This window comes from Myotis brandtii, unplaced genomic scaffold (genome assembly GCF_000412655.1).
Source record: "Myotis brandtii unplaced genomic scaffold, ASM41265v1 scaffold971, whole genome shotgun sequence".
Lineage (NCBI taxonomy): Eukaryota > Metazoa > Chordata > Mammalia > Chiroptera > Vespertilionidae > Myotis > Myotis brandtii.
The window spans coordinates 516,694-543,001 of NW_005372026.1; the positions used below are offsets into that span (position 1 = coordinate 516,694).

The 26,308-nt window shown below is 34.7% G+C and overlaps 1 protein-coding gene across 6 annotated transcripts in view; it reads left to right on the forward strand.

Moving 5' to 3' along the window:
- The window catches only part of GRIA4 (glutamate receptor, ionotropic, AMPA 4), a 415,907-nt gene extending 389,986 nt beyond the window's left edge, over positions 1 to 25,921 (forward strand). The window contains exons 14-16 of one of the 6 annotated variants that reach the window (XM_005886335.2): positions 17,757 to 17,871; positions 20,151 to 20,285; positions 25,063 to 25,921. In XM_005886335.2, coding sequence (XP_005886397.1) covers positions 17,757 to 17,871; positions 20,151 to 20,285; positions 25,063 to 25,227 — 415 coding nt within the window. In that variant the 3' untranslated portion in view covers positions 25,228 to 25,921. Of the gene's footprint in view, positions 1 to 11,317; positions 11,433 to 17,756; positions 17,872 to 20,150; positions 20,399 to 25,062 lie in introns of those variants that run through there. The other 5 variants (XM_005886337.2, XM_005886336.2, XM_014533378.1 and 2 more) reach the window with 5 other exon arrangements.
- The last annotated feature ends 387 nt before the right edge of the window (positions 25,922 to 26,308 follow it).

Sequence of the window (26,308 nt, forward strand, 5' to 3'; positions counted from 1 at the left end):
AGTCCACACAGCAGCTGGCTGTCCAGGTGAGGCATCTTGTGAAAGGTCTAGTACTGCTCACAGTCACGGAGTGCAACAGCCACCAGCTCTTGTATTTGTGAAATTTTACTTTAGAATAATAATCACAATTTTAAAAGTGAATGCACTTTACAATCCAGGTAGCTGTGGTCTTGTCTTCAAACAAAGCCCTCTTTTGTATAATTTGATCACAGATAATGACAATCACAACAAACTGGTTTGGGGTTGAGATTTTATCCATAGTATCTCAAACATCACCCCAAGGCCACCACAAATAAAACAAAATTTACATTATTTAATATAAATGATCTCTGTTTTCTCAATATTATGTAAACACAACTAAAAGTATTTTTGACAGTTTTTATTTTTAATTTTTATTGTATTGATTTAACACAGTTCTTTAAAAAGCCCCACCCATGATGTGCTTGCAGAATGATCACAAATTGAGGCTAGTACCTGTGAAGTTCCTTTCTGGCAAATTACAATGATAACTCTTCTCTATTATGATTGTGGGACTATCATGGGTCAGAGAAATTTTTTTTCACCATACTGTTGTCTGTGTCTCTGAGGTTGTTATTTATTTATTTATTTAATTTATTTATTTATTTATTTCCCACAATAAGTCCTATAATTCTATTTCATTCTCCCCTCTGACAGCTGTCAGTATGTTCTCTATGAATCTGTTTCAATTTTGTTTAGTTTATTTTGTTCATTAGATTCCACATATGAGTGAAATCATATGGTATTTGTCTTTCTCTGACTGGCTTAGTTAACGTACCATAATACTCTCCAGGTTCATCTATGCTGTTGCAAAGGGTAAGATTTCCTTCTTTTTTTACTTCTGAGTAGTATTCCATTGTGTAAAGTGACCACAGGTTTTTTATGTTTTTTTGTTTTGTTTTTTTTATCCACTCATCCATTGATACACACTTGGTTGCTTCCAAATCTTGGCTATTGTAAATAATGCTGCAATGAACATAAGGGTGCATATATACATTCTTTCAAATTAGTGTTTTGGGTGTCTTTGGATATATTCACAGAAGTGGAATCACTGGGTCATAAGGCAGTTCCATTTTTAATTTTTTGAGGAAACTCCATACTGCTTTCCACAGTGGCTGCACCAGTCTGCATTCCCAACAACAGTGCACAAGGTTTCCCTTTTCTCCACATCCTCATCTATACTTGTTGATTTACTGATAGCCATTCTGATAAGTGTGAGGTGATATCTCATTGTGGTTTTAATTTACATCACTCTGATGATTATGCCTATTGGCCATCTTTATGTCCTCTTTGGAGAAGTGTCTATTTAGGTCCTTTGCCCCATTTTTAATTGGATTGTTTGGCGGGGGGAGGGGGCAGTTTGTTTTGTTTTGTTTTTAGTGTTGAGTTGTATAAGTTTTTTTTTAATTTTGGATATTAACCCTTAACCAGATGCAACATTGGTGAATATGTTCTTCCATTTAGAGTGTTATCTTTCCATTTTGTTGATGGCTTCCTTTGCTGTGCAAAAACTTTTTAGTTTTTTAGTTTCAGGTAGTCTTATTTGTTTGTTTTTTCTATTGTTTCCCTTACCTGAGGAGACATATATGAAAAAATATTGCTACCAGAAATGTCTGAGATTTTACTGCCTATGTTTTCGTCTATATTTTTAAGGTTTTGAGTCTTACATTTAAGTCTTTGATTTATTTTAAGTTTATTCTTGTGTACACTGTAAGAAAGTGGTCTAGTTTCATTTTTTGCATGTATCTCTTCAATTTTCTCAACACCATTTATTGAATAGACTATCTTTACCCCCTTATTAATTGACTATAAAGGTGTGAGTTTATTTCTCTGCCCTCTATTCTATTCCATTGATCTATATGTCTGTTTTTATGCCAGTATCATGCAATTTTGATTACTATGGCCTCATAGTATAGTTGGATATCAGATAGCACGATCCTTCTTTCTCAAGATTCAGAGTCTGTTGTGGCCCCATATATATTTTTGGAATATTTGTTCTAGCTCTGTGAAATACGCCTTTGGTTTCTTGATGGGAATTGTGTTCAATCTGTAGATTGCTCTGGGTAATATGGACATTTAAATGATGTTCATTCTTCCTTTACATGAACACAGTACATGCTTCCTCTTATTTGTACCATCCTCAGTTTCTTTCTATAGTGTCTTATAATTTTCTGAGTATAGGTCCTTTATATCCTTGGTTACATTTATTCCTGGGTTTTGGGGGGTTTTTGTTGTTTGTTTTTTGAAGTACTTGTAAGTGGGATTGTTTTTCTTAGTTTCCCTTTCTGATAGTTCATTATTGGTGTATAAAAATGCAATTAATTTATGGATATTTATTTTGTACCCTGTACATTATTGAATTCATTTATCAGTTCTAGTAATTTTTGGTGGAATTTTTAGGGTTCTCTATGTACCGTATCATGTCATCTGCAAATAATGACAGTTTTACTTCTTCCTTTCTAATTAGAATGACTTTTTATCTCTTCTTTTTATCTAAATGCTGTGGTTAGGAGTTCCAGTACAATGTTTCATAAGAGTGGTGAAAGCAATATCCCTGTCTTGTTCCCAACTGTAAGGGAAACACTTATAGATTTAACCATCGAGTATGATGTTGGCTGTGGGTTTGTCATACATGGCCTTTATTATGTTGAGATATGTTCCATCTATTCCCACTTTGTCAAGTGTTTCATTATAAATGGATGCTATATTTTATCCAATGCTTTTTCTTTTTCTGCATCTATTGATATGATCATGTGGTTTTTGGCCTTCATTTTGTTTTTGTAGCATATCACGTTTATTGTTTTGTGGGTATTTGTACCAAACTTGCATCCCCATAATAAATCCCACTTGGTCATGTTGTATGATCTTTTTAATGTATTGCTGGATCCAGTTTTCTAATGTTCTATTGAGGTTTTTAGCATCAATGTTCATCAGAGATATTAGCCTATAATTTTCTTTCTTTGTAGTATCTTTATGTGATTTTGGAATTAGGATAATGTTAGCCTTGTAAAATTAGCTTGGGAGTCTCCCCTCTAGAATTTTTTGGAATAGTTTGAGAAGGATAGATGTTAGTTCTTCTTTGAATGTTTGGTAAAATTCACCTGTGAAACCATCCAGTCCAGGACTTTTGTTTATTGGAAAGTTTTTTAAATTATTATTTTTTTATCACTGCTTCAATTTCATTAGTTGTAATCTGTCTATTCAGATTCTCTGATTCTTCCTGATTGAGTTTTGGCAGATTGTATGTTTCTGAGAATTTATCTAGTTCATAGATAAATTGTTGACATATAGTTGTTCGTAGTATTTTCTTATAATCCCTTGTATTTCTTTGGTGTCAGTTGTTACTTCTCTTTCATTTCTTATTTTATTTATTTGGGTCCTCTTTTTTTTTTTATGAGTCTGGTTAAGGGTTTGTCAATCTTGTTTATCTTTTCAAAGAACCAGTTCTTGGTTTCATTGAACATTTGTATTTTTTTTTTGCATTGTTTTTTTAAGACCCTATTTTGTTTATTTCTGACATTGTTTGTTGTTCTTTTATATGTTTTTTTTAAGTGTAAAGTTAGATTGCTTTTTTTTCTTGTTTCTTGAAATATGTGTATATTGCTATGAATTTCTCTCTTAAGACTGCTTTCTCTGTATCCCATAGATTTGGGGTTGTTGTGCTCTCATTTTCATTTATTTCAAGGCATCTTTTGATTTCTTTCTTGATCTGATTCCTAACCCATTCATTGTTTAGTAACACATTATTTAGCCTCCATGTCTTCGGTGTGTTTTTCAGTTTTGTTTCTTGTGATATATTTCTAGTTTCATACCATTATGGTCAGAGAGAATGTTTGATATGATTTCAATCTTCTTAAATTTATTAAGACTTGTTTTGTGTCCTAACATATGGTCTAGCCTAGAAAATGTCCCATGTGCACTTGAAAATAATATATATTCTCCTACTTTGGAGTGAAATGCTTTGAAGATATCAATTATATCTATCTGTTCTAGTTTGTCATTTAAGGCCATTGTTTCCTTGTTGATTTTCTGTCTGGAAGATCTATCCATTGATATCAATGTAAAAATATTTTTATTTCTCTTGCCTTTAAAAGATATACCTGAAAATAGTCATTAATTGATTTTAAAATAACTGTTATTAGAATCTAGAACAGCTATTTCTTTGTGTCCATGATTACCCTACCAAAGTCTGTGAATCCCCTGACATTGTATGCTAGTCTGTGTGTTTTTTTAAGTTTGTACACTTTTTTTTTCTGAGACAATATCCATCGGTTTCATTGACTTCTAAAATATGTCCATTACTCAAAGGAGGATAGAACATTCTACTCTGTGACCCAAGATTGACAAAATCATGAAACTGACTTGCATAAAATATGTGTTAAATGAAAAGACACACTCAACACTAAAAACATAATTAAATTTTTCATTTGTCAAAATCTCCAGCTGGGCTCAAACTAAAGTACTGGCAGATATCCTTGCACAAATCACAATGTTCCTTCAAAGAATCACATTTTTCAGACCTAGTTCTCAAATAGAAATTAGTCATGCAAATTCTAAAGAACACACAATTTAGAGACAATGCTTGGAATCTAACCCAGTATCTACTTAATTTGTTCAGTTCTCATTGATTCACCTGGTGTATGAAACACAAAAGTCTCTATACACTAACTTAATTGTCTATATGTCTTATCAAAGAGGTTTTCAAACTATCATTATACATCATGTTGGATCTCAATTGTCTTTCAACATTAAAAAAAAGTTTCCTCCTAATTTTGATACTAAATTATTGATCAGTAGTGCCATTTAGGCAAATCTTGCCAATGCATAAGCAAACTAGAGTGAAAACTTAGTATCTTTTCTAGAAACTTTTGCATAGCAATTTAGTTCTAATTCTGCTTTTGGAAATTAGTGCACAAATCCAATGAAACTAAAAGAGTCTTGTGCTTGTTCACTGGAAGGAATGATTTGGGAAGAAAAATAATAAGACAGCTACAAGGTAAATGGAAAACTTAGTGAAGCATTGATAATGCTGAGAAATAGTTACTCTCCCAGGCCTGATAGTGGATGAACTCTAATACCTTTCCTTAGCAGACATATTTGGTTCTTAACTCCTTATTATTCAATAGCCTATTGATTTGTATTTAATTTTTATATTTTCTTGATTGATATAACAGTTATTTTTCTCAGTGAGTTATTTACTTTATACAAAGTTCTTCAGTTTGTTGTGAATAATCAGTTTTTCTGCTAATTTCTTCCATCCACCTTTATTTGGGGGGGACATCATTAATTAAGCCACAGAAGTCAAATCCCATGCGATTTTTCTCCTCCCTAACTATATCATCATGTTATATGAGACAGACTTTTATGTGACAATACTGACAACACAACCTCATTTAAATAACAAAATGAATAGTCTGTGCAGTTTTTTATTATTTATTTTTTATGAAATTACTATTTTCTTATTAGAATAGTCCTGAAAAAGTTTCTGCATATATTTCACTGCTGCATAACAAAGTTTAAATCAAATGAGTTTTCCAATCAGGAATTTTAGTTTGACTTCAGAAATAGGGTACAGTAAATATGTAGAAGATTTTTAAAAATCAAATTTAAAAAGGATTCATTGAAATACACTTTTTTCTTAGAATCTGTAGCATAGTTACCAGGCATGGAATCTCTTTTTCTAAAAGCAGAGATATATACTTTTTTTTTTAATGGCCCACTTAGCAGGACTCAATTCTATTGCCAATCACAATCATTTAATTCGGCTTTAGCGGGGGAAACTCACCTTCTCTATGTAACCATGTGTGAAACAGCAAGTCTTCTCTCCAGGCCACTGAGAGTTCTATTAACCTCCTGCAGATCCTATCTGATTGGGCAGGCCTCCTAATTGGTGCATTACTCACACTTCTCTGCCTGACTTGTTCCCCTCAAAAAGGTAGAACTTTGGTAGAAACCAAATTCAACACATGTCCTCCAGCCTGTGACTAGAAACACAAAAACAAGTGGATCAAAGCAAACCATATCATCAGGAACAATGAATGTTTTTCTGAGATTCTGAAGAATAATTCCTAAATTCTACCTCTTCCTCAGTTTTTTGACCCAAAATAAAATATATATTTTGGTTTGCATAAAAACAATTGTATTAGTCATTATATTATAAAATAACTGAGAAGGTTTTTGTTTTTTAGTGATTATTATAGTATCACTTCTTATTGTAAAAAAAATGTTGAGTGGGTGGAGAAACTTAAAGACCAAAATGCAATCCAAATTAATTATAATTCCTCCATAGCTATAGTTTTCCATTAATATATATAATATTTTATTCCCATATTAAAATCACAATGAATATACAAATTTATTTCTTTTTCACTTATACTATAACAGTGATGGCGAACCTTTTGAGCTCGGCATGTCAGCATTTTGAAAAACCCTAACTTAACTCTGGTGCCGTGTCACATATAGAAATTTTTTGATATTTGCAACCATAGTAAAACAAAGATTTATATTTTTGATATTTATTTTATATATTTAAATGCCATTTAACAAAGAAAAATCAACCAAAAAAATGAGTTCGCGTGTCACCTCTGACACGCATGTCATAGGTTCGCCATCACTGTACTATAAGCATTTTTTTTTGTTTTTAAAAGCTTTTAATAGTTGTATAGCATTCAGTCATAAGGGTCATTGGTGCTCATCAATACTACCACCTGGGGAGCTCTATAAAAAATGTCAAAACACTGCTCCCAATTCAGAAGAATTTGATTGGGCGTGGTTAGGCCTGAGCATCTGTATTTGTAATAAGTGGTTCTAATACTCATTTCAAGATTGAGGACCACTATTATGCACCAAAATCTAATTAATTCTCTCCTTCTGTTGGGCATGTCAATTGTTTGCAATGTTTTGCCATGTAAATGTACAATGCCTATGTTACTTTATCAACATCATTGACTAATTTTTTAGGATTGATTCCTCAAAGGGGAATTATTATCAATGATCACCAAGGATAAGAACTGTTTTTAACCTTTTATTGTATAAGGTCATATTATTTCTTTGCAATTTTCATTGGAAGACACCCATCTTATTAAATTATTGATTCATTGAACATTATATTTACTTTTATCTTTTCCAACATAAATGGCAAAAAAAATGAATTTTCATTGTTTTAATTTACATTAATTTAATTCCAAGTAAGGTTGGATTATTTTTATATGTTTTGTATTTCTTCTTGTGTGAATTATCTACCAATGTCCTTTGCTGATTTTAAAGGATTTTCTTTTTTTTATTCAATTTCTTGTTATTCACACAATTTTTAAGTATTTAAAAATATATTAAGATTCATTGGGGACTATGAAAAAAACTTAGCATCATTCAGGGAAATATTCTGGATATTTTAGTACCTGATATTTAAATGTTATAGAGTTTAGTATGAAAAGAACACTCCAATTAAGACAGCACAGGCCTAAAACTGAGGGGACTTTCTCATGTTTATTTAACTAATGGATTCTTTCTTATAAGGATAAAAAAGCACTAGCAAAATTAAACAGTAGTTTAAACAGCTAAACTGGATTAGGTCCATACATTATTGACATCCTTACCAGCAATGAAATGTTAATATTGTTAAGTAAAATGTAACTTAATTTGTTTTAACCAGACTCAACGTAGTATTGCAAATTATTTATTCTACAAACTATACATGCCCTACATATTCTGTGTGCAGACATTGACTAAATCTAGGGCTTTTATATCAGTCCTTTACAATAATATATTTACAAATCCTAGAAATCATAAAAATACTTTACCAAACTTAAACTTTTAAAATGCTTTCTATTTACTCCTGTAGACATTTTATCAAGTATAAACTTTAAAGCCTCACCAACATAAAAATTGCACTCTAATAAATATGGTGTAGAAGTAAATATAATGATTAAGGCCTAAAGTAAGCATAAAATCATGATCACATCTATAGACTTTAGTATTAGGTTACTCTGAAAAGGTAAAGAGTAAGAGGTAAATATTTTAGCCTGACTTAAGCATGCCTATAATGAGAATATCTTACTTTGCACTAATTAATTTACTCAAAATCAAAAAGTGGAAAAAGTTAGGTCTATTAGGTCCCATCCCAAAACTTTCATTATATGTGATATTTCAATCAGATTTTTGGTAACAAAAATGGGTTCCAATGAGGTATGGATTTTAATGATCCCAAATTCAATTGAAGAAAATTTTAGGACTAAAAATCCTTCAAAGTTTTCCAGAGGCCTGGAATTTGTCCAGGTGAGCATTTTCTTTCCACCCCTGAATCAAGTTCTCCATCACCTCAGAACTATGGGGAAAGTTAAATAGGGTTGTTGTTTTTTAACCTAGAATTCTCCTAAGGCATAAAAGACAAAGGCAAGTAAGTGACCTGGGTCTTCCTTCAATCTATAAAAGTCATTGTCAATACACCTGGCCTCTTAAATGTGGCTTAAACATCCAGCAATAATGTGGTCACTTGTTTTTTCCTCTCTTCAAATATTAATTGAAAACAATATGTTTCAATTGATTTTACTCTGGAAACACTGCATTTAATAGAATAAAAGGAATAATTAATGTAAGAAAGAACCCATAATATTTTTCTTTTATCTCTTATCAGCTTAGCACATCACTATTACAGCTTCTCTGATGCTTAATGAGGAGAACTTCTTCCCTTCTTTTCAATATGTTTCTGAAAACTATGTATGAAATGCATGAAAGTGTTTCCAACCGAATGAGAACATGTGCTGCAGGGATCTACCTTCTATGTCCCTCATTTACCTGACCCCGTATAGCTGCCTTAATCTTGCTTAGAACTACTCCTTCAGAGTTCCTGTTCCTTTTTGCTTGGGTAAAAAACACTTTTTAAAATTTATTCTAGCAAACTGAATGAAATAACTTTATATATATTGTAAAGTCATTTGCTGATTCTTATCATTAATAACATGTCAAAGCAATGCATTCCATAAAATAGAACACATGTTCAAATGATGCTTACATATGTGGTTTATGCTGCAGTTAATAGCAATTTTAAAAGGCTGTTAGACCTAAGCTGTATAAAGAAAATTGTAGAAAACAGGCAGTTTTAACAAGCAAGGAAATCTTGAAACCCTGAAGACTATCTCTAAATATTAATTACAAAATGCCTTCTATACACCACTAAAGAAAAATTAATTTTACATATGATAGGATAAAGTGGACTTTACTGAGGGACCACATGTTTCTGGAAGGAAAACATGTGAATGAATTGTGAACTGGGCAGTGAGTTATTTATTGGTCAAGTATATTATATTAAACAACTATAGATACATATACACACATATGTGGATAGCAGTGTGAAACTAAACTGTTTTTACATGGCCTATTAGATGACATAAGAAATACAATTCTTAGAATAATTTTGTAGGAAGCTTATTCCAAACAATTTTCTCAATGTAAAGCTCTTTTTCCTTATCCATTCCTTTATTTTGTTTTTTCGTTTTGTTTTCTATTGTGTTGTGAAACTTTCTTTGGATATGGCTAATAACCCTGTTAAATAACCCTCTCATGAAATGACTTTAGTTTTTCAAAGGAATGGTCTAAACCAACACATAAAATAATTGGGATGTCACTTTATTTTTTTTTAATCTAATATGAATATTTAAGGCTAAAAAGGGTGGATCATAAAAACAATTTTCTCCAAAAAAAAATAGCAGTTAGGCTTAAATCATTGAAAGACAAATTTAGTTTCTTGTGGACACAAAATAAAACAACTTATTTGTAGCATTTTAAAAACAAAACAGATGTCTCTATCATCATTGAATATTAAGCCTACATTTCAGTCTGGTCCTTCTGGTGATTAAACTAAAGACCTGATATTGTTTACTTTAAGAAGCATATTAATTTTTTCACACAACCAATGTGGCACTTACTTGGGAATGTGAGAAAGCTAATTATTTAATTAACATTTAGTAAATGGCAGTCTAACCCTTAAAAACAGTTAACACTCTCAAGGTGTGGTTTGCTCTCCAGGTGGATCAGACCATCATAACATGAGCATCATGGAAAGTGAGCATCAATTACCTGAAATATTACAAACACATTTTAAGAGAACAAACACTTTAATAGGCCAATTCATAGTGAAACAAGCAACTTTTTATTTGTCAACTGAATGATCAGTTTCAAGTGCTACTCATTAATATGGGGTTGTGTGGTTTTATTTTATTAATTCATTTGGTATTGAGTGACCACAAAACTCAGTATTTATCGAATAGCATAGCACAAACTATACCCATATTCTCTCAGTATCTAAGCCATTCTTCTAGATTTAACAGAAATTACATTAAGGGCTGGGAAAACCTCTTGAAAGAGAGAGCTTATTTAAAAACTGTAACTTGAAAGCAAGAAAGGAACCAAATGCATGGGAAGAAAGAGCCTATGAAACTTTTTCATAAATCCTTTTAGAGAATAATTAGGATATGCTACCTCTATTTCCCCCGTAGAGATTAGCATGGAGAAAATCTAATGTAGAGTGGTGTGTTTTTTCCATGTCCACATCATATGCAGCATGACTTTTAGAGTTTAATAACTTAAACAGTCAAATTGGCTTTGAACTTCTAAATAGCATCCAATGCCTTTAAGAATCAATACAAGATTTTTTTAAAAAAAGAATCAATACAAGATTCAAATATAACAGCTTTTTCACTAAAAGCTGCTATTACCTTTCTCTTGACTTCCAGCCCAAAAACTGAACCAAACATGGAAATCCTAGATGCTGAGACCAGCTAAATCAAGCAAACAAACCAAACTCCCACAAATAGAAGAGGAATAACAAGTCATACTCTGTTGTCAGTAAATCAGTACACAAAAATTAGTGGCTATTTGTTGGTTTGTTTATTCCATTATGCTCTTCCTTCTGGGAATGAATTTTCATTTCAGTCTCTTTTAGATCATTGACATTCTCAGCAAAGGAATTCAAGACACAATTCTTTCTCAATTACTAGTACATTCAAGTTATTACTGTTTTGAAAAACAATCCATGTAATGGTTGATGATGATGATGATGATGTCGGTTATTTGACAATAAATGAACTGTGAAAGTGAACAGCACTAAATACCACATGTTTAATACAGTTTGGAAGTAGTTACAATTGCCTTTGGTTTGAACTGATGGAAGGGGCTGCGGAATGGCAAAATGAGAGGTTTATTTAGCGTCTGGGAGAAGCTTATAAAAGAGCTTAAGTCCTCGTTCCTTCTAACATCTTAACAGCTGTGCAGTTTCTTACAAAATATGTTTTATCGTTTCAAGAAATGCTGTTAACCTCGCAGTTTTAAAACTGAATGAACAAGGCCTCTTGGACAAATTGAAAAACAAATGGTGGTACGACAAAGGAGAATGTGGCAGCGGGGGAGGTGACTCCAAGGTTAGCCTCGATGTCACCAAAAGCGGGTAAACAGTATGTAAAGTAATAGGTGCATCTGCTGGGAGACGCACAGTGTGGATCTGCTAATACCATCAGCATTGCTAGTCAAGTCCCTTCACAACTGAAGTATGCAATTACTGTCAAAGCAAAAATATTTGCCAACGTTACCAATGTGGGAACACACTAACAAACCGAATTAAAATAGTCACTGGAAATCTCTGGCTCTGAAGCAGTTGGGATCAAATATTATCGTTCTATACACCGTGGTTTGGGGAGGCGGGAGGGGATGCTGGTTTTTGGAAGAACGATTTGGGGAAGAGAAGAGAGGGTATATCTTTCTTGTTCACCAGAAGTTCTACACAATGTTTTTAAGTAACAGCAGTAACTCCACCTAGATCTATGTACTTACCAGGAAATCATTTCTCTGTCTAAACCCCACAGGTTTCCAATAAGTAATAAGTTAAATGATAAATCAGAGATAGTCATGTGAACCAGAAATGTTTGGCTTCCCATAAATGGATCAAACTACAAAATGAGCAGACTCTACACACAAGACCAGTTCAGCTTATTTTCCCTGCCTCCATGGCATATGTCAGCTTCCTAAAATAATGCTTTATTAAATTTCTAAACAGTGTCTAAAGAAAAAATAGGTGTACAATTAACAGAATATACTACCTACTGTCCCAGAACCCTTCTTCACTATGTATAGACTTAAAGAAAACGGTCCAGAGATGGGACTCTTCTGACTGAATTTCCTTTTCTTACATTCCTACACTTGGTATATAAGAATATTGGAAATTTAGAAGTATACAGTCTTGCCTGCCTTTTAAAATCTAGAGAATTGCCCAAAATAAGAAGTCCTGCTTCTCTTCAGGTTCCTGATTGGACTCTAAATCCTCTCACTCAGCCACCCAGCCCACAAAAAGATGCTGTTTTTAGTGAGAATCTGTCAGATGGCTGATAACTTCACCCTCTTTCAATGCCGCAAACTTGCCCCTCACTCCCAATCTGAAGAGCCCTTCGAATCCAGCTCACTTGTACATCCCCATCTAATAACCAGCCCTTCTGCGGGTTACCATATGAATATTCTGGCCACAGAGGGAGGCATGAAAGAGAGAGAAACAACAGAATTGCGTGGACCCAATCTTGGTCATCCATCTCCTTATCCCGAGAAAGAACCTGAGTTCCTGGAGAACAGAGCAGAGAACAGCCAGAGAGAGGGCTTAGGGCTTCCTTTGGGATGGGCCCCCTTCAGGGCACCTCCATCCGAGGCACCAGCCATGTTTTCTTAAGGAGCATTAATTCTTTTTACATTTTGGAGCCCTAACTTGCCTAGAATGTTCTGACAGTTTCCATATAATATACAGTGGGGCCTTTACTTACGAGTGTCCCGACTAACGAGTTTTTCGAGATACGAGCCGTCTCTCGGCCGATTTTTGCTTTGAGTTGAGAGCTAAAATTCGGGTTACGAGCCAGCTTCAGACACCCCACCACTAGTTGGCGCAGCGAACGTCACAGTGAATGCCACATCAGCCCAGCATCACGTGTCTCACTCGTTCACTTTAAGATTTGACATACGAGTAATTTGAGTTATGAGCTCCGTCACGGAACGAATTAAACTTGTAAGTCAAGGCCCCACTGTATATCTACATATATATGTATGGTGTCCCAAAAAGTGTATACATACTTTGCAGATTCTATTACTTTTTGAAAATGAAATGTATTTTAATAAACACTGCCTTTATAATTAATCAAAGTGTGTATACATTTTTGGGGACACAGAGAGAGAGAGAGAGAATTACTCCAGTTTACACTAATAATCTACTATTCCTTCTTGCAAATTAGAAATGTATGAAAGTATGCTCTCATAGCTCCAAAGAAAATAAAAACAATCATATTCTATTCCATTAGAGAAATTTTATTTGCAAAATTTATTTTTTATCACAAATAGAAAAGAAGTGTAACACTGCTTATGAGATAAAATTTTCCAAAAAAAGAAAGAATGAAGTCCTATTTTAGTGTAGGACTAAACTCTTAACAGAAAAAAATGAAATAAGCAAGCTGAAGCAGAAATTTACACATAATAAAAAAATCTATGTAACAAAACCATTTTAATTTATTTAAACAAGGTTGGACAACTCAGTTGGATTTTAATCTGTTTGCATCCAACACATTGTTTGGTACATAATGGGCACAAAGTAAATATTATTGTACAAAGAAATAAATCTGAATCTAACCTTGTAATTTTCAAAAATCAAACTGCTTGTTCTCATAGGTATTCAGTACATTATTTCCAATAAACATGAACTACAAAATGGTATTCTAAAACATTATTTCAAATCTTAACAAGTAATTTTCTAAATTGTTATGAAAAATTAACCTAAAATGTTCCCCCAAAATGAAATTGCATTATGTTCTATTTTCCCTCAGGAGTTTTGTTTTCATACTGAAAAAACATTCCTGGTAGGTTGTATATTGACATAATATTTATCATCAAGAGAACAGGCGCTTGCAATCTAAATGTTAATAATGCCCAACTCTGAATTTGTATCAAAAGGTGATATTTGTATGTCTGCTTGACCTCACTTAGTTCAAAGAAAATTACCAAGAGCAGTTGTTGCTTTTTCATTTTTGTTTTGTACCTTCATCAGGTGACTGATTTTCTTTTTAGACTTACCTTGCGCCTCCCATTTAGCCTGATCTTCCTCAAAAGTGGTAAAATGAGGAGCAAAAGTGCTGAGTTGGAGACTGAAGGTAGATCCGGAGCCTTTGCTGAGTGTAAATCCAAACAGAGGAGCCAACGAAAAACTGTAGGGAAAACTCACAGTCAGGGATCTCAGCCCACGCACGCAGAAATCGGTGTTACCTTCCCAATACCGAATCTCGGTAGGAGAAAACTACGGGGGAACCATGGGAAGCTGTCCCCCACACGAATACGTTCCCAGGAAGAGACAATTGAGGATTGCAATCAGGGAGAATATGTCCAGCCTTCTATACAGCAGAAAATTATGAAACCTCTGATTTAACTGGGTCATGGAACCAGTATCTGTGGGGGGAAAGAGAATTACCCACTACTTTTTCCTTCAAGGAACTTATGACTTAATATAACCAACAACTGAACTATTAGTCACTGTGGCCACTTCCAGTCACATCCCTTGGCTGCAAATAATTAGCATCACCGTTTTGCTGCTCGACATTCCCAGAGCATGAAGTTCTGAGCAGGCACACACATCTTGTGAATAAACTAACAGGGGACCAATTTAAGAATATCATTGCAATCTCTAAAACTCATTTCCCCCTTTGATTAATCTGGTGTGGTTTAGCCTGAGCACAAACCGTATGCAGAAATTTATGCCAATTCTTAGTGGTTATTTAATCCTGGTTCTAGATGGAAATTTTGGGAAATGCCTGTAATCATCCACTAAAACTATTGATTTTTTTCTGTTTTATACTTTCCTTTCCTTCTATGTATATCAAAATAGGCACACTCATGGATGAGGATGTTCCTTTAAAAATCATTTTGTAAACAACAAATATTGTGTCCTTCAGGAATTATATTAGATCACATAATACCCAGTTTTTAATTTAGCCCTTTGAAAAATACAGCCCATTCCTGACTTTAAAATAGTTTATACTTATAAATGGCCTACTTCCCTTCACCACAGCCATGGAAACCAATGCAAGAATAAAGGGATTATTATGGAAAATATGAATTCATAAGTAGGCGGGAAAAGGTTGTGGTAAACAAAAACCACTAAGCCTTAGTGACTAAGGGAAGCTAACCGTTGGAGAAGGGATATCCCAGTTATGAATTACTTTCTAAGTGCCGTACATTCCACCAGTTGACCATTCAGTTTGATTAATAGTAAGTATCTTATATTCAAAATCCCAATCTTACCTCTCAAACCAGACTACTGGAGTGAATAGCAGAAGGGACAAAGAGGCAAGGGAAAAATGAAGAGGGCAGGGAAAATTAGGACTTTAAGACGGGAGAGAGATGGCCTAAGGCAGTCTTTATCTAATCCTCAATTTTGCCTTCAACCTTCCCTTCTAGAAGAAATTTGGAAACTTCATTTTCTTTCTCTTTTCAGCATTGTCCTCCTCCTCCCGTTGTACCCTATTTAAGAAGTGTAATATGGGGTAATATAATGTACCTACGCAGGTTTCAAAAGGCTTTGGCAAGCTGGCCTGGGAATCTCAAACCTCTCATAGTGTCAATTAAAGGAAAAAGCTTGTTTTGATTCAAAATAATTTGAATGTAGCCACGTTATAGAGCACTTACTCTCAGTGGATATCCTGGTAAATACTGTTTTACACAGATGAATGAAACGTGGCTTTTGTTTTCAAGGAGTTCACAATTCACCAACCAACCTGACATGTGGTTTTGTAATAGTCGCTTCATCAAGAGAAGTGAGGGGAAAGTGTGGAGAGGGAGGGGGAGGTTGTATAGATAGCCCCTAGGTTGGGGCTAAATAAACCAAGCAACCCAGGTAACCTAACCCTCACCCCACCTCATCCCTCCTCACCCCAAATTCAGCTTTTAGTAGAAAGTGTTAAATCATGCTTATGTTAGGCTTTAATCCAAAAAACAATATTCTAGGAAGGTGGCAAATGCATATTACTTCTTAAATGGAACAATGAACCTTGTAAGATCTTATAACATTCATACAAAAATTAAATTGTATTCAGAAATCAGATAAACAAAAAGAAAAACATATTTTAGAAACATTTTTGAGAACCAACAGGACAAAACAAATGGGTTTTAGTTTAACTGTTAACCAGAATCCTCAATTAACCAGAAACCCCATTTCCTGAGTCTCCCATTGCTAATGCTTTTAATTGCACAGCTATGAAGTCAGACTATTACAAATCTGATTCCTCTGCTTCCTAGTTGTGTGAATAGATGAGTTAACCTCTCTGTGCCTTTGTTCCTCACTTGTAAAATGCAGATGATAATAGTAATTAAGTATGGAAAATGCTTTTAACAATGCCTGGCACATAGCAAGTACTCCGCAAATGTTTAGCTATCATTATCATTATAAATAAATTACCTAGTTTTGTAGATAGGTTTATGGAATTCATCTACTGATAACCAGAGAAATGCAGGCTATGTTTCTCTGAATGCACTCAACATTTCCTTGGAGAGAGGCACTAGAAGATACGGCCAGACAAAATGGTTGTGGCAGCCTTAGAAATGTCAAGAAGAATACAAGTCTCTCTCTGAATGTTTATAAAATGAAAACACACACACACACACACACACACACACAGACCAAAAAAAAAAAAAAAGAGCAATAACAAAAGATGCTAGGAGTTACTGCTTCCCATCCATTTTTACCCTTTATTTTGTATACACAGAGGTTAACATGGGAATGAAAACAGAAAGAATTCGTAGCTTCGTTGGAACATTGGTGATGACTGACGACTGACCCTTTCCTCCTTGAGACTCCTTTTAAAACATTTAGTATTGAAGGACTCCGAGAGAGTAGAAAAGAAAAGTGGGATTTTACAGTACAGGAAGTTTGTTTATTGAGCAAAATCTTGTTTACCCCTAACCTATCAGGGATTTATTGGTAAGAATTAGTAAAGTATACTATAGTCACTTCCCTTTGTACTTAAAGTAAATTAATGGGGCAGACACAACATGGATGAAAACTGCTTCTGGTGATACTATGTAAGATAAATACTAAAGTTCAGAAGGAAAACACCAGCATGGGCTTATACTTCACAATAATGATTCACATATTTGTGTTTATAAGAACCTGCATGAGGTGGCCCTAGTAACAATTGAATCGCCCACCTCTTTCAGTTCGGTCCTGGATGAGAGAGACGGAGGACTCCGTGTAATGATGGACACGGTAGACATCCTTCTACAGCATAAACTAAAATCCCTCTAGCTGATCGTATGCACGTGAGAGATGAAACCAGGCCTAGCTAGCTTCTATTTAAGTCTGCCTGTCACCTGCAGCCACTTCCATTAATTCTGGAAAGAGACAAAAAGGAGCTCTGAATTTTGAATGACTCCCATATTCATGCGGGGAAATTAGAAATGCTCAAGAAACCCAACCCAGGCCAATAGTTTTGGATTCACAGTAATTGCATACATTTTATTTAAAAATCCTCCCTAGCAGTATGTGCCTGTTACCTAAAGCGATGGAGCAGGCCCCAGTTTTATGTCTGATTCTAAACCTGGGCCTACGGTACAAGACATAGCGCCTACTGTGGCCTCTGCTCTGTCACTTTGCCATGCGATTCTAATGTAGTTTTACTTGAATAACATAAAATAACATATATAATGTTATTTATGTTATTTTCCACGTGAAGAACTCCTGTAAACCTTGCCGTTTTGAAACTCAGTGAGGCAGGCGTCTTAGACAAGCTGAAAAACAAATGGTGGTACGATAAAGGTGAATGTGGACCCAAGGACTCTGGAAGCAAGGTCAGTCGCTGCAGTTCGGGGCCTCCTCTTGTGTTCACAAAGCAGTAAACGGGAGCAATTGTCAAAAAATAAAAAAGCATATGGACACAGTAAAAACTAAACATTTCTCTCTACACTGCCTAAATTCGAAGTTAATGTCAAATTTCAGCCACAGGGACATTCTTTCTAGAAAATTGCAACCTGCTCCCCAATACTAAGACTTTTAAGTAAATTTAAATTAACTACAAAAATACATAAGATATTAAAAACTCCTTAGATTATTCTCAACTTACGTACCACTAATAAAAGTAGTGCTTTTGAGGTTAAGTTTTTTTTATTGTCTTGGAGGCAAAGACCATGAAATATATTATTTCAAGAAGAGATGTATTCCCAAAACAAACAAAAAAAAATGGGAAATTGATCAGTAGTCATTCAGAAAAAGATTTTAAATATAAACTGTATCTTATTCAGAAGTTCAGTCTTTTGTGACTATATTGCCAACCATTCCACTTTAGTTTGAAAAGGCCCTTTTATATTTTTGTGCTGACAGATCAACAGAGTGAATCTTTCAATTCTATTCCATCAAAATGGTTTAAATAAATCAATGTTTATGGATGATAGCCTCAAGTTCTAAGATCTTTTGTTCATAAATTCCTTTTAAAATATTGCAGGATCCTATAATCCTGATTCTGTTGAAAATAGAAACATTTGTATTTTAATTCCAAAGGGGAAAAAATGTAAAAACCTACCAGTGAATCTAATAGAATCTAATAGAATGTAGTAACAGTGCCTGAAAGCCATAGTTGAGGATTCTTAGAATCTTCTTTTATTATTTTCCTATATCTCCTTTTAGAAAGAAAAAAATAGATAGATAGATAGATAGATAGATAGATAGATAGATAGATGATAGATAGAAGATAGATAGATGACAGAGAATTCTAAGTCTAACAAGTGACCAGCTTAGAAAGGAGAGCCTCAATTAATTTAACAAAGAGACAAAGTAATGTTAATTGATCCCTTTCTAGGGCTTATCCCCAGGTTTTAATCACTTTTGTCTGCCTTAAAACCAGAGTGGAATGAGATAAATTTGGCCAATAATGAAATAGCTATCTCAAATCCTATGTCAAGCATAAATACTTCAGTGATTTTTTTTAAAAATGAAGTTACCCTAAACTTTTGGTTCAATCAGTTGATATCATGGCTAAGTAGACAGTGTACATAGTACATCTTTGGAGTTAAACCATCTCCTTAATAAAATGATTTAAGTGTCTAAATCACATTTTGCATAAAGAATACTGCCGAGAAGATGATGGCCAGAGGGTGTCCTTCAGATAGTCTACCCAAAATACGTTTCAATTAATGTTATGTATAATGTGCATATTTACAATTTATAAAAAAGTTCTGAATTCTTGTTATAATTTTAATATCTTTCAAGCATATGCTTGACTATATCTGCATTTATTATATATACTAAGGCTCTGGAGAATAATATGTCTAAAATAGTAATTGATGAAGCATTTTTAAGTGGAAATGAAGTCATTTTTAAATCAATAAAAATAGTTATATCAGTTTTTCCATACATAATTTATTTCTCAATTGACCATAGTAATTTGTGTATTTTTAAAAAGTTAGCTTTTCAAAAAGTCACCTGTGATATGTATACATATATATAATTATTCCTAAATAGTAGATAGAATGTAAAAGTGATACTTTGCATAAGATTTCCCACAGATGTGACTGAAAAAACAAATGTGTACCCTAGCACATTATCTGTATATATTTTATAAAGTAATGATGAACAAATTGTGAAACTGATAGCTTAAAAAAAGCTTAGTTCCTTAATTAGGAAATGTGACGTAGGATTTATTCAAGAGCTATCTCAAACATTAAAAGTATGTTTTAATGGCAGGAAAACCAAAACCCCTTTCCATGTAACTGTATTTTAAACATGTCATTCTCAAACTTAATAATAAGCCCACTTCTGCCACCCTTTGCAAATATATAAATGCTTATTATGATTAAGTATAGTGGTTTTCATTGCATAGTTAATAATGATAAAATGTTTAAGATTTTATTGAATGTAATTATATCCAATTTATTGGTAATCATCATAATTTCACTTCTGAGAGCTATAAGCTTTATTTTTAAATTTGTAAACCTACATCAATGATTTATACATGTAAATAATGTCGGGTTAAATTAAGCATTTATGCTAATTAGCTGTTTGGATTTCATGTGTTCTTTTACCTTCCGGATGTGACATTTCCACACTTAACTGAAGTGTGTTTATCCTCCCACAGGACAAGACGAGTGCCTTGAGCCTGAGCAACGTAGCAGGCGTCTTCTACATTCTGGTCGGCGGACTGGGCTTGGCAATGCTGGTGGCTTTGATAGAGTTCTGTTACAAGTCCAGGGCAGAAGCGAAGAGAATGAAGGTGGCAAAGAGTGCACAGACTTTTAACCCAACTTCCTCGCAGAATACCCAGAATTTAGCAACCTATAGAGAAGGTTACAACGTATATGGAACCGAAAGTATTAAAATTTAGGGGTAGGACTTAGGGCCTACTACAGTGAGTGGGTGATGCATCCTGTAAACGCAGTGTTGTGACTGTCTGTCCCGTGGTGGTATTGCTTGCTTCTCATTAGAGCTTTATATTTTCTAAAACTTCAGTGCAAAGTGGTTTGGTTTTCTTTGGCTGCAGATGTACTGTTCGAATCTTTATGTTGCCAATAGATATCTGCATTGAGAGGGTCCGAAAGACAAAAACAAACCAGCAGAATTGCTCTGTGAAATGATCCAAACAGTATATTCTACCCAAAATTTGAGAGAAATTGGAAATTAGATCTGGGGTTTCTTTGTACATAGACTAGGCTTATCTTCTCTGGAACAGGTTTTAAAATAAGTGTTAACAAAATAAGCATAAAACCTAATTCAAATGACCAAAGCTTCGACAGCTGCCGAATAAGGTTTTCTGAGAAAAAATATATGTAACAGCTCCAAGGTGGAGAGTCAACGCTCAACAAATTTTAGCTCCTATTCTAGTTTGTTTTACACTAGCCATATTGTGTATTTTTAAAGAGTAAAACCTAACTGTTTGCTCATCTGACAGTAGTCCTTGAGCCAGACCTTGAGGCAGGAGTCATCAGGATATTGAGCACAATTCACGTTTATTACATGAAATTCAGCTTTTATGTTCACAATATCACTAAGGTGAGCAGCCATTTTAGGCAATTTAGCAGTTTCTCCATTAAAGATATCAGTAATATATGTGCTTCTTAGGAGGAACACAGTAAAAGATAAGAATTGCCATGAGTTATTATGGATTTTTTATTTCAATTGCTTTTAAGTAAGCCAGCTCAGCCCCACTTACTCATATGCTCTCATCATGCCACAATAAAAAAATTGTAGGTATTCAATGTAGGTATTCAATGAAATATAGGAAATGGAGGTCATTTTTAAAGAATCTAAATGTCCACTATGTTTTTCCTCTAATGGTTGCAAGTGGTTTTAAAATAAGATCTAAAAGCCCTTGTTATTGCTCTTCCTAAAATCAGGTCTCTAAAACTCATTTTCTAAAATTATATATAATAGCCAACTGAATAGGCTGCTCATTCTGATTAAAATGATAAATGAGCCTTTAAACCCATAAGAGACATCCCATGCTTGATGTCAAAAACCTAATATAATTTTTATAGTAAGATGTATCTGAGCCCTACCAGGTTTAGCTCAGTGAATAGAGCATTGGCCCACAGACTGAAGGGTCCTGGGTTCCATTCCAGCCAAGGGCACACACCTTGGTTGCAGACTGGATCCCTGGCCCTGGTCAGAGCGCATGCAAGAGGCAACCAATCAATGTGTCTTTCACATCCATGTTTCTCTCTCTCTCTGGCTGTCCCCCTCCCTTCCACTCTCTCTAAAAATCAATGGAAAAATATCCTCAGGTGAGGATAACAAAACAAAACAAAAAAGATGTATATCTGAGATTATGCCAGGTAAATGTGCTTGACTTTAAGATTTATTTATTCATATGAAAGCTATTGAAATATTTGTATCTCAATATCTAATTGCTTTTATCTACAATCTGGAAATCAATGACTAGATATAACTACACATGGGTAAGCCCAATTTTGTGGAAAAGAATTAAGAACAAAACCCTCAGTTCACTAAGATCAGAATGTTTTCAGCACGTTTTCTAATAGCAAAACAGCAAGCTAGAATGATATCAAAAGTCTGGGCCATTATAATTCTTTCATCTTAATATTTACAGAATTGAGAAGAAATTTTCTCAAACTGAGAAAAATACCTGAAAGTTTTCAGAGCCAATTATTTAGACTTCATTCTGAGATGAATTTTATAACCAGTTTATTAAAACTGAGTTTTCTTTGGCACAGCAAAAGCATTCCAACCATCAGCAAGGTCCAAAGGCAGAGAAGCAAGCAAAGAAAAAAGAATATTAGAAAATTCTAGGGCCATAGCTGGTTTGGCTCTGTGGATTAAGCATTGGCCTATGGACTGTAGGGTTCCAGGTTCAATTTCAGTCAAGGGCATGTATCTCGGTTGCAGCCTCGGATCCCATCCCTGGTTGGGGTGCATGCGGGAGGCAACCAATAGATGTGTCTCTCTCACATGGATGTTTCTCTCTCTTTGTCTCTCACCCTCCTTTACACTCTCTAAATATAAATGGGAAAATATCCTCGGGTGAGGATTAACAAAAAAAGCAAAACGAAAATTCTAGAAAGAAATACTCATGGGTGCCAATTAATTACAAAGTTCTGGGAAGGTGTTAAAAAGAGATATAAATTCCCAGGTTATGTACATACAATTTACATGTAATAATGTTTTTAGGTCAGAACCTGGCATTGCAGTTCATCACATGAATAGCCTTTAGAGCTGGGGTTGAACTTTTAAGACAATAAATTTCATACAAAAATAAAGCATTCATATCCATATGACTTTTCAAAAGACTTAATAGAACTCAGGGTAAATGAAATGATCTGCACTTATAGAGAAGCCTTAAAAGTAAGTTGTTTTTGTTACACTCCCATATTAAATGGCTTTTTCCTTTCAAAAACTCTATTGGCCATAATTATGCAAATATTTGATAATTTAGATAATATTGTTCCAGAATCTCAAAAACACAACCTAAAACCTTCAATATATGGTAGGGTTCAACTTTAAAAGTGACCATCCCTCCAGGAGAATACTTACAATTAAGGTCATAACCATTAGTCACAGCAAACCAACCAGGAGCAGAACATATGGAAATTTTTAAGAAAATTTTTCAGTTTGAGCAGCCTCAGTAGGTTCACACCAAGATGAATAGAAATGACCTTTTATGGAAGAATTGAAAAATATAAATATAGGATGCTGAGAACTAAGAATGCTGAGATGTAAAGAGAAATTAAGGAGTTGACAACTAATACACTTGGTTGAATCAATCTATAGAGAAGGAGAGAGTGCTCACAACTATGTGGAATCTTTCCTGCTTTGGATGTTTTCCAAAGGCAAATGAGAAGGGAAAAGAAACAAAAGTAGATTTTATGGCAAAAGCCTTCTGCAAAAATTCCTTCAAAAAATCACACTGCTTGCCCGGCTGGCATGGCTCAGTGGTTGAGCATTGAGCTATGAACCAGGAGTTTACGGTTTGATTGCCTGTCAGGGCACATGCCCCGGTTGCGGGCTTGATTCCCAGTATGGGATGTGCAGGAGGCAGCTGATCAATGATTCTATTTTATCATCAACGTTTTATCTCTCTCTCACTCTCCCTTCCTCTCTGAAATAAAAAAATATATACATATTTTTTAAATCACACTGCATTTATTAATTGTATATTAGTATTTCTTTTTCAAAAAAATTAAAATAAAACAAAACTAAACTGCTAATTTTAAAAAAATAATTATCTATTTTACTAAATATTAAATGTTGAAAGGGAATCTGAAGAAGCAAAATCAGACTTTGGTCTTGGTTTGTTTTAATTTAATGATGGTTAGGGTTTCTGTAGAGATTGTATGCTGACCTCTGATTATTAAAATAAGTATTAATTTTTTAGTTGTTCACTAAAGCAGAACTATGATAATGATCTGATTTTTATCATAAATGTGTCATTACCTAGCAATTTGACTTCAACTGATCTCCAAACCTTTTCATTATAACAGTTTTACTCCAGTTACTAATTTCATTATTTAATCAATAATTATTTAAATCTTTAAATTTCATGGCAGAATAAATTCAAAATGGAATTGCCTAACAAATAAGGTTAACTTAAATTCACAATATGGAATTGAGATACAATATAAGTTATGAGAAAGTTATGATCTAAACCATAACAAATTTAGGGAATATCTTGTTTAGCTTACTTTCCTCTTGAGCTAACATTAAAATTCAGCTATAGAAAGAATTTAAAGGCAATGAATGAACAGTAAGTAGATTTACATAATCCCACCTGCATCTCCACTGTGTAATGTTACTATCTGCTACCTAATGTGACAGAGAACATGAACTTAATGAGGATCCCAGAGACCTGACCCCATAACCTCAATCTGGGAAGCTCCCCAATGATGACCGTCATGATGGACTGAAAGATGCCGTGTGCAGTGTGACCCCTTTGAGCACTTACGGCTTCTTAATGAGCCTTAGCTTCCACGTGAGGCATAGAACGAACTTTATGTCACTAACTGTGCTGTTCTGGGTCATGTCTGTAACTGGTGTGAAAGAATGCAAGTGTCTGTGGCTAGGTCTGTGTTCTGAACACAGGAAGACCTGTCATGAACACTCTATGTATATAGTTTGTTTAGACGATTCATCACAATTTTAAGAGTATAATCCTTGCAAAGGACTTTACAAATCCCTGTAAAGACAAAAAGACTCAAAGAATGGCGTAAAATATAAAAGAGCTTCGAAGAAGTACTAGGGTGTAGGGTGCAGCAGGTTAAAAGACGTGTCCTCCCCAGATCTGCTACACAAAACCTCCTTTGGTGATTTTTGAATGAGTTCTGGAACAGGTAGCACCACAAACTCTAGGCGGATTCATTCCTCCCCACCGCTGACCTTCTCTTTCTCCTGATAACCAGTGTTCACATGACCAAAAGAATATGGGGAAAAATGCAGATGTCTACTATTGATATCTTGGTGTGTGTTGTGTCCTCACTTGGTGAAGAAGCAGACATAGTGTAACACCCCACCTTCTCTCTGTTTCCTTCCCATGCCCCCAGCTGACCTTTTCTGAAGCCATAAGAAACAAGGCCCGATTATCCATCACGGGGAGTGTGGGGGAAAACGGCCGCGTCCTGACGCCCGACTGCCCGAAGGCCGTCCACGCTGGAACTGCAATCAGACAGAGTTCAGGATTGGCTGTCATTGCATCGGACCTACCATAAAAACCAAAAAAATAATTGAGTGCCTTAATTAAACTGTGTTGGTGACCGACGGGAACGCAGCCCGGGGAACAGGCCCGCGCGGCCCTGGCTGACCCGACCCTTCGGCTGAGAGCGCCGGACATCAGCAGCAGCAGCAGCAGCGACGTGTGCATGAGCTCAGCTCGGGAACCCAAACTCCGATTTTCAATCAGGAAAACTCACCCCTTAGGTTTTCTCGGGACGTGGGTGGGGGGAGCTGGGACGGGCGTATTAACAGCAACAAATTTCACTCCAGTGGACTTAACAACTAATCAGACTTGCGAGTGAGCGCATCAACTCGGCAGCTCTTGCTCACAAAGGCCTTGGCCTTCGCAGCAAGGGATGAGATAGTTGTAGAAGTCAACCAACACGCTAACTGTCGCCCGAGCACCCATCTAATCAACCGAAGACTGTCCAGCTGAGAAAACACATCACTAAACTGTGATTTAAAAAAAAAAAAACATCATAAACACACATGTAAATCCTGTGAGAAAAAAAAATTAAAGGAAGTATTTACATTTACTTTGGAGAAAAATACTGAACCATGCTTGCTTTTTAAACGATGTAAATTCAGTAGAGGACAATACGATTCTTTTTTCTAACCATCTTAGGGAACAGTACATTGCAATAATTGATATAAATGCCATCACTGTAATAAACTCTAGAGACTTTTTTTTTTAAATAAAAGTTGTTGGTCATCTTGTTTGCTGTAACCTTCACTTCGTCACACGAATCGGTACCCACAAATTGCATTTGTCTCAATACCCGGAACAGAAACAAAAGGAAGACGACGTTAACATAAAATCATCAGTCTGCAATGTAGAACCAAGAGACTAGGGGTCACTCATGGTATCAATATTGTTTATACTCTTGTTCTGTGTACAAAATTGTGGTTTTTGTACCCACCAAAAAGAATAAAACAACAGACATTCTTACAATATCAACAAGGTTTTTTTTCTCTTATCGTTATACAAGTTATTTGAGAAATTTTAAGATTGTAAAGTGTGGGCCATATTGGAATCTATAGCTAGCCCTTCTTATTTTTGCTTACTAAGCTAGCTTC